This window comes from Betta splendens, chromosome 6 (assembly GCF_900634795.4).
Source record: "Betta splendens chromosome 6, fBetSpl5.4, whole genome shotgun sequence".
In the NCBI taxonomy this organism is placed as follows: domain Eukaryota; kingdom Metazoa; phylum Chordata; class Actinopteri; order Anabantiformes; family Osphronemidae; genus Betta; species Betta splendens.
Genome location: NC_040886.2, coordinates 2,289,005 through 2,297,714, shown reverse-complemented (window position 1 = coordinate 2,297,714; position 8,710 = coordinate 2,289,005). Strand labels below are relative to the sequence as shown.

General features: G+C 41.1%; 2 protein-coding genes across 6 annotated transcripts; both read left to right on the top strand.

The window, feature by feature from the left end:
• The first annotated feature begins 84 nt into the window (after positions 1 to 84).
• On the top strand, positions 85 to 4,881 carry fam169b (family with sequence similarity 169 member B). Of its 4 annotated transcripts, none has more exons than XM_029153852.3 (8): positions 85 to 198; positions 580 to 708; positions 963 to 1,080; positions 1,157 to 1,242; positions 1,842 to 2,004; positions 2,677 to 2,859; positions 3,128 to 3,253; positions 4,646 to 4,881. In XM_029153852.3, the coding sequence occupies exons 2-8, from the start codon at positions 583 to 585 to the stop codon at positions 4,654 to 4,656; spliced, it is 813 nt and encodes a 270-aa protein (XP_029009685.1). In that variant the 5' UTR covers positions 85 to 198; positions 580 to 582; the 3' UTR covers positions 4,657 to 4,881. The 4 variants fall into 4 exon arrangements, with proteins under 4 accessions (XP_029009685.1, XP_040926992.1, XP_029009687.1 ...); XM_041071058.2 differs by having other exon boundaries at positions 86 to 198; positions 978 to 1,080; XM_029153854.2 differs by having other exon boundaries at positions 127 to 284; positions 978 to 1,080.
• Positions 4,882 to 6,057: 1,176 nt separating this feature from the next.
• arpin (actin related protein 2/3 complex inhibitor) lies at positions 6,058 to 8,517 on the top strand. Of its 2 annotated transcripts, XM_029153855.3 has the most exons (6): positions 6,058 to 6,719; positions 7,064 to 7,139; positions 7,503 to 7,635; positions 7,763 to 7,969; positions 8,035 to 8,195; positions 8,289 to 8,517. In XM_029153855.3, exons 1-6 carry the CDS (start codon positions 6,628 to 6,630, stop codon positions 8,295 to 8,297), a joined length of 678 nt encoding a protein of 225 aa, XP_029009688.1. In that variant the 5' UTR covers positions 6,058 to 6,627; the 3' UTR covers positions 8,298 to 8,517. The 2 variants fall into 2 exon arrangements, with proteins under 2 accessions (XP_029009688.1, XP_055365383.1); XM_055509408.1 differs by lacking the exon at positions 7,064 to 7,139 and having other exon boundaries at positions 6,565 to 6,719.
• Positions 8,518 to 8,710: the final 193 nt, after the last annotated feature.

Here is an 8,710-nt window from a genome sequence, read left to right as displayed (position 1 = left end):
GTAAATCAAGTTTTCGTTGATTCTATAATAGTCAGTTAAAGTTTTTCTTTCATGCAAATAATGTTTTTTTTATTATCTATATATTAAACATACAATCTTGTGCGTATTACACACGTTTGTAACATAAATCATCCCTCACTGACGTAATCCCTGTTTGGACTGAGAGGGTGGCGCTGCAGGTTAACCCACGAAGACCAGGTGGGTCGATACTAAGTTAGGTAACGAAAGTTAACCGCTCACAGCTCCTGTCAACATATGAGGCCACTCATATATGAAGCCGAAACGTAAGATCATTTTCTTTTAACTATTCACTTTAACACTGTTGTTGTTGTTTCAATGCATTAAGGAAAAGTACCTCTGTTAATGCAGGGTTATCTGCATTTGTTTACAATTTTCAACATCGTGTCTAAGTCCAAGTTAATCAAAAGACTAACATCGTATCTAACGTCAGATCATATCTATGTTTTCGCTGGTGGATCTGCTTGAACATGGACGTTTTTAACGTTTAAACGTTTAAAGCACATTTGCTATGTTAGTTCTAACAATCTATAAATGGTTAATTGTATTTTATTTTTACAGGACATGTACCCTGTGGATTTTCCATCTGTGGAAGACACAGACCTCACAATTGCAGCTGAACAATACATGTCATCGCTGGTGTCAGGACGTCCTAATAATGAGTGGTTTGAATTACCACAGACCCCAAAGGTAACATTACTTTCTATTAATGATGGGTGCGTTAGCTATGGAGCGGATTGTTGACAGAAATATCCACAAATTGACCTCTGACTTACCCTTTAATGTGACTGTTTATAACAAATGTGAGCAGGGTAGGGAATTTTTCAAACAGCTGTGAATATTCTCAACAATGGTTATCATTTATAGTATACAATAAAAACCTGGCTTTTGATGCAGGTTTACAGATCCCTTTCTTTTGTAATACAGTGCTAATGGTGATTTAGTGTCCGTCTGCTCAGGTGGCAATAACAGCAAACAATGTGAGGTACCTGCAGCTGTTTGACGATGGCCAACCTCAGTGTGCAGTGGTGGCACTTCACGCCCCCAATGATCCAGCAAAAGGTTTGCATGTGCATGCTTTTTTACAAAGCTGCAGTCATGCAGTGAGTAGGCCTAATATGTTTTCTCTGCTTTGCAGTGCTGGCTTTATACCTGCATGACAAGTGGTGGAGTGTGGATGAAGTATTACGAACTTCCAACAACAGCAGAAGTGGCCTGGTTTTGGTAAGTGTGCATTTAAATGAAGAGATCTTACAGTAGCTTGCTTTGATAGTATTTACATGTAGATAAGCACCTTTGGATCAGATCTGTGTTGGGGTTTGTTGTTGTTGAGACTACCTAAAATTGCATCTCCTCCTGAGGATAGGGGGCTACTGAAGCCTACAGTATCCCTGTTGTCCCTGTAGGGACAGGGGCTACACCCTGGACAGGTGAGGACTTCCCAGGGTAAACCGTGGAGGAAGCAACCTTTATAATCAGAGGGCGCCACTTAACATGACTGCTTGTCTCTGGCTATTTGAGGATGCATGAGTACAGAGAGAAACTCCAGGACTCAAATTCAAGTCCTGACAACTACTACAGCACCATGCTACTGTAGAGAAGATAGAAATACTTTAAAAGGTGCAAAGGTTTCATCAGCAGTAAACCATGTCAAGGCTCATGTGGGTAGAAGCAGAATGAGTTAAACGGAAACATTTAATTTGCCACTTTATACAGAAATGCATCAAAACTATTGGAAGAAGTTTTGTCATGCTCACTGCCAACTCAGGAAAGGACTTTAGAAGTGGAAGTTGAATAAGTGACAATCCATGTGTTTCCCCCAGGTCCAGGCGACTACGGAGAGGCTGATCGTGTTTCTGCTCAGTCAGGTTGTGGAGAGGTCTTCAAAGGAGAAGGGGCAGTTCTCCTTGCATCCACGCACAGAGAACATCAAGTTGTTGTGGAGAGACGGCCAGGCTGTCGGTTTCTACACCACCAAGCGCAAAGGTACAATATCAGGATTGTCCTGCTTAAAATCACGTGTTTCAATTCAGGATTTCTAAGCACGGGTCACAAACACAGTAAAATAACATCCCAATGAGTTACAGCTGTATGTGATGTTTGGATACGTGGTTATAATCTGAGGACAAGTTCCTGCCAGAGGAGAAAGTTGTGTAATCCACAACTGGAAGCTGCAAGTGTAAAAACGCTGTGGTCATGTTGAGATGATTTATTCCTTGTGGGTCCATGGAAAAACATTTTCTAATACAGATGCTGTATTTATACTGTGCTGTATAAGGATTTGTTATGTGGCCCTTTCTGATACAAACTGCGTTCTGTACTGTAGATGTGGTTAATCTGGAAGCAGGATCCTTCCACAGAGTTTTCTTTCTTCCTTTCTTTCTTTCTTTCTTTCTTGTCGTTTTTTGACGGGATATGTTTTTATTTATGGATGCTGCTTTGTCCTCTGGAGCAGAGGTCATATTTGATAGTTTGTGAAGTAAAGGGGCATTATTGAGGTTTAGGATAAAAAGCTGGTGTGAACCACTTTTGTTTGAGTGAGCACTGTGCATGATGGTGCTGGAGAAATCAAACTGGTTTGGCTTGATTACACACTAATGATTACTCAGAGCGCCAGTGGCTCGGCCTGAGCTGACCCTTTCACTGATTGTGTTTTAGGCAGCCTGTGTGACAGCTGGAGTGGTCACTGCTACCCACTGTCCATTCTGGACACAGTGCTGGTGAGGAGCAGTTGGAGGAGAAGAGGCCTCGGCCTTCAGATGCTGGAGGATTTTTGCTCCTCGTTCCCTACAGAAGAGTTCCTGGGACTCAGCTCTCCGTTATCACCCAGCATGGTGGCAGGTCTGCTGAGTTTACCATTTAAGTTTAGAGTTAATAGAGGTCATGGGCATCAGTGCAGAAAACATTTGAATGATGGTAATATAGACAAATAAATTCTAAAAGTCCAATTATTGTTTTAAAATAAATGTGATGTTTTTAATGAATTTAGATGATGTGCTCGGATTCCCTATGCCACACAATAATCGCTAAAGACAGTAGTAGTACTTTTTCTCTTTAGTAAAAATGAGAATGACTTCAGAATGTGTGTTCTTATGTGCTGTGGGTTCAGTGTGCAGAAGATTCCTCCAGCAGCACGAGGATCTTCAGCAGCGTCTGTATGAAGTGGAGGCTCCAGGGACCTGGACCCAAAGACGAAACATCTGGCTTAACATCCGGCTGGGCCATTACTGCACCGGTACAGTGTGTATTAGCCTTTATGTAGTTAGATGTTACAGCTACATCCTAAACGTTTGTTGTTTAATGCCCCTTCTATAAGTATTTCACTCATCCCCTCTATGGATGTGCTGTAACAACCATAGTCAGCTCTGATGTTTCATTTAACACAGTCAAAGCTGTCTGTTGGAGCCAATACTATTTGTTTAATTGCACTGTTTGGTTGTTGCTCTAATATTGTCTTACTTCCTGTCTGGTAGCATTGGGTGGAGCTCTAATGACAGGTGAAATAATAGAATAGAAAAACCTTTATTTGTCCCGCAATGGGCAAATTGCCATGTTGTGACAGCATGAAAAGACAAATAATACAGAAGATAATAAATACACAATTGTTGAGAGAAAGACAGAAACCTATAATCTTCTATAATTCTTCTAGGTTCTATAATCTCCATTATGTACAGGTGAATGAGCTAAAGTGACTGCAGTTGTTAAAGTGACTGGTGTAATTGCGTTTCATGTGTGGCGGTGTGGTGAGACTGCGCACCATGTTATAACTGATCATTATAAAGTGACGGCAGCGGGGAGAAAAGAATCTGCTCTCAGTGCAGACAGTGAGTCCTGCACTGGGTGAGACTCATGGTCTAGAGCGCAGCCAAGGGCTCCAAACCACCTCAGCTTCCCTAAGAGGGGGAGCTGGCTCTGGCCCTTCCTGTATAGTGCGTCTGTGTTGTTAGTCCAGTACAGCTTGTTACTTGTGCTACTTGTGACAGTCCACCCTTGGGATATTCATTACCTGGTTGACTGTTCACTTTGGGTGGGGGGTGTAGGCTGACACCTGTGGGAGGTTAACACAGTGCATTGCGGGAGCTCATGTGGATTTTCACTGCTAAAACACCGATTGATGCCTCATATAGACACTAATTGCCATTGTTAATTGTTACCACTGAGTTGTAACAATTATTGATGGCAATGGATATTGGCAAACACCATATGCCATAAGTCACCACCTTAAATTATATATAGTATACAGTATTATTAAAGAATAAATGGTGAGAAATAATCACCTGGCATTTGCTTATGGACAAATAAATACAATAAATGACAAAAATGTCCCCATTGTGGGATTAATAAAGTTGTATCCCATCCTATGTTATCGACTCTACAATTAATTAATTCAGTGCATTTTATCAGCTCTTTAATACTGATCACAATCAGTATTCAGTTTCAGTTGTAATTTTTGAATTTAAATTTGTCTGAAAGTGCAGAGGTAAGGAGGGGAGGGTTGTTGAAGTGAACATCTAAACATTCTGCATCATTTCATTCTTTCCGTTACACATACATAATTACATTCATATGGCTTTAATGATGTAACTGTAGATCTGACCTCATAATATGAATATTCCCCTGCTTACAGAACTTGTGTGAAGTCCTTACAATCTGAGCCAAAGAGGACTCCACCCCCACACACACACCCTGAGAATTTAACCCTGCAACCCACACCGGTGGTCCGGACTCTGGACGTCGTGCCTACGCACCAACATGCCACAACCAGCCACAGGCACAGTGGAGCCTCACAATAAAAATAAGAAGAATAAATGGCTTCAACTGTAAAACTGTTAACATGCAATAAATGGATGTTGTGTTCACTTATATTTAAGTATGTAATATTTTAAGTAATTTTTTTTTTGAAAATAGTATTTATTTTTTACTTTAGTTAAAGTGCATCTAGTGAGAGATTAGCAACATAATAACACTTGTTTTATGGATTTATTAATTTATATGAGACTGGCAAGTGGCTTAACATATATTTATAGTTGCAGCTATCATGATTGATTTGATTCAGTGGTCTTTAATTCTTCACAAAGGACTTTATATTCTTATATTCAGTCTCAGTTCGATCATAAAGGCCAGCAGCCAGTTAGCTCAGCGTAAACAGGAAATGAGACGAGGAAATCTCCATCCTGGCTCCGTCCAAAAGCAACGATCCTGTGCATAAATTATTCTAACACAAAACAATGTGTTCTTTTTTATGATTTGTTTTGTGTACAGATTAGGCAAACAAGATTTGGCCAGATGCTCAAATTAAACTGTATAAATCCTTCTCAACTCAGTCTTTGCAAGGAGAACATGTTGGCTTAGAGAAGGCATATTACTGTGAACACATTGGGTGTTTCTGTGGGTGAAATGAGGTGCCTCTTCCTGTTTATGGTTTATGGTTATAAATTTCAGCTCTGTGCAGAAGAGTTTCCAGTTTGAGGATCGGTATCGAGTTGTGCGTGAGGTAAAGGATCAGGAACTTGGCTTGCCAGTCTCTGGGAGTTTTGTGGCAGAATAAACAACTGACTCTACTGATGTCCCTAGAAATATATAGAAATATAGTAGAAATATATGGTCAAACGTACCCATACCCAGGATACACAGCTTTGTTTAGCATAATTGGAAAAAGTGTTTTAAGTATTTAAGATATATAAGATATTGAGTTGCTGTTGACGATGCTGTATATTAATAATGGCGGGTGCAGTGGAAACATTGTTTGCCATGCTCTTCTTTAGACTTCATGAATTCAGCATAAGTTAAATAATTTACACCAGTCACATCTGTTGATGATTTTAATTGACAAGTTGCCTGACCTCACTAGGACTGTGGGACACAGAACCTGAGGCCTGCAAGCATTTACAGCAGAGGACCACACACTAGCATGTACATTTGTCTCTTTTTCATTAGATTTAGGGCAATTACAGCTATAAAAAATGTATGCACAGATTGAGCCAATTATTTGAAAACTGAACCCACACAGCTTTATACTGCAGACGTTTATGCTACATCCCAGAGGTGGTTTGTACTTTACGTCACAGAGAAGCCAGAGATGCCAAAGACTCAGAAGTATGTACTCAGAATGCACACGTACAGTACGTAGGTTGATTCTGCTTTTGAACTTTTTCTAGTATTAAATTAGCCTCACTGACAAGACTGTGACCATACTTCACTAGTTTTTAAATCAGCATTTATGAATTTAATTTTCTTTCTTTCTTTCTTTCTTTCTTTCTTTCTTTCTTTCTTTCTTTCTTTCTTTCTTTCTTTCTTCTACCTCAATCTATCCACTTTAAAACAAAAGGTGGTGTTAACAATGTGCCACCAGTAACTTTTATCGTGTGCGCACTTTTCTCTTCCTGTTTACATCGTGTTTATTTGCCCAGCTCTCATTCAATTTAATTATATTAAAGTTTTATTCACTACGTGACTTGTTTGTCCCCGCATGAAAAACAGATTTTCTGCATCGCTCAGCTATCGGCCAAAGCTGTACGAAAAACCGAGCGCACCTTTCCCCACACAGCTGCCCATGTAGGAACAGGAAGTTCAGGAACAGGGAAATCTGAAAAGAAACATCTACTAGAAATGAGCCGAATTTACAACAACGAATCTTTACAGAATAAACCAGTACACAATGAGAAGTTTGGTGGTGTGTGGTCTCCCTCTACGTATGAAAGGTAGGAATATGGCGGAAGTCATAAAGTAGTGTAACTGTGGTAAAACAATGGTATTAGGAGTTTCAACGTGATGCCTTCACGGCCGTGCTTTGTGGAGGCGCTAAGTGCCAGTGGAAAACTTAGAAACGTGCACATGAACGTAGATACGTAAGCCGTCGTAAGCGTGAATAAGTCGTTGCTTATATTCTGCTTTCCGTTAAATGTCATGTCTGTTCTGCTTTGCTGACTCCTCCTAAAGTCGCTATAAAAACATTCTATGAACGAACTATACCTAAAATTCATTAGTGTCCTGTCTGTCCCTTTTGTTGTTTCACGTACTGTAACGTGTTGCGTTCGCGACACAGTGGTCAGGGCGTTCTCCTGGAAGGCAGCCTGCTGGACGTGTCTCGACACGTGATCAGTGATGTCCGTAATCAAAAGGTGAAGGCAACACGTCACAATACATTTAGTACAGCATAGACCGCAAAAATGCTGGTGAATTGGCTGGTAATGACCAGGCACAGCGGTGTGGACGGCTCCACCCGCTCATAGGGAAGATGACGTCACTGCATGCGTAGTTCTGGTCCCGCCTTCAGAGGGACCAGCTTCTTGATGAAAATGAGTTACAACTTTATTATGTCATAGCACTTTACAAGGTGCCTTGAGATAAAAAAAGTACCTTGCACAACTAAGCCCAACAGATACACGTAGAACATGTCCTCTATTGCAGCCACATACAGATATAGTCATAAGTAGTTTAGTCCAAGTCTTAACGCAGATGGACTAAACGCACTTTTAATGCAGGTTCGCTACTACGTGCTGTACATCAAACCAAGCCGCATCCATCAAAGGAAGTTCGATGCCACAGGGAAGGAAATAGAGCCAAACTTCAGCGACACCAAAAAGGTCAACACTGGCTTCCTCATGTCATCCTACAGTGAGTCGAAGCTTATGATGTCATGTTTAGTTTTGCTCTTCACATGTGTGAAACAAAATGTAGTTACTGTCCAGGAAATAGATGTCAGCTCTTCATCAGCTAACGACTGCATCTCCTCCACTTACAGAGGTGGAAGCTAAAGGGGAGTCAGACTGTCTGTCCCAGGAGCAGCTGTCAACTATGGTGAACAAAGCAGAGCTGGTGAAAATAACGGAAAGGCACCAGCCCAGTGGTTCCTGGGCCTTCTGGTACCCAGAGTCTGAAATGGACAAAACCGAGCTGGAAGCAGGACAGAGTGTGCGACTGAAAACGAGAGGAAACAGCCCTTTCATATGTAAGTATTTGGTTGCTACGTTAGAAGCAGCAGTGATGTAATGTACATTGTAACGGTGTTTCCAGTCTCTTTAGCCAAAGTGGATGGCGGCACGGTGACCAAATGTAACTTTGCTGGTGATGAAAAGGCCGAAGCATCGTGGACTGACAAGATTATGGCCAACAAAGCAAACACGGGCAGCGCTCAGAATCCTGGAGAAGGAGCCGGAGCGGAGGAGGATGAATGGGTGAGAACAACACGTAGATAAACAAACTTTCCTCACATGATACGAATATCAAGCAGAGGATCCTAACAGCGCTCCCACCTTGTTACCCCCCAGGAGGACTGACTGAGGGAAGCGCCTCCTGCTAGGTGACTCCATACCTGTCTCTGTACTCCTGCTTTGCATCTAAATACATTGGTATAGTAACGCCTGGCATCACATCTACAATATAGGACCAGACTTCTCCAAATCTGTATCATGTATGTGCTTCTTAGCTTTAATACAGACTACCAGTTTGACCTCATCCCTTTATATGAATTAATAAAATAAAAGTGGTTACATTAGATGACATGGTTTTGAGGCTACATGTACTAATGTTAAGATCCCATTCAGATGCATAAAGGCTGAGGCTTCTTCACTAGCAGATTACAACTTAGAGTTAGTTATGTACAGTATCTTCTAATTATACTTTAATGATATGTTACTGTGCAGCAAGTAAATTCTGTTTAGGCATTTACTGTACATCAGAGTATATAGCA

Excerpts from the sequence above, each read along its gene's own strand:
- fam169b (XM_029153852.3), top strand. The coding sequence starts at position 583 with ATGTACCCTGTGGATTTTCCATCTGTGGAAGACACAGACCTCACAATT. Across the intron at positions 1,243-1,841 it reads GCAGAAGTGGCCTGGTTTTG|GTCCAGGCGACTACGGAGAG; the intron begins GTAAGTGTGCAT and ends TGTTTCCCCCAG. Across the intron at positions 2,860-3,127 it reads ATCACCCAGCATGGTGGCAG|TGTGCAGAAGATTCCTCCAG; the intron begins GTCTGCTGAGTT and ends CTGTGGGTTCAG.
- arpin (XM_029153855.3), top strand. The coding sequence starts at position 6,628 with ATGAGCCGAATTTACAACAACGAATCTTTACAGAATAAACCAGTACAC. Across the intron at positions 7,140-7,502 it reads GTGATGTCCGTAATCAAAAG|GTTCGCTACTACGTGCTGTA; the intron begins GTGAAGGCAACA and ends CTTTTAATGCAG. Across the intron at positions 7,636-7,762 it reads CTTCCTCATGTCATCCTACA|AGGTGGAAGCTAAAGGGGAG; the intron begins GTGAGTCGAAGC and ends CTCCACTTACAG.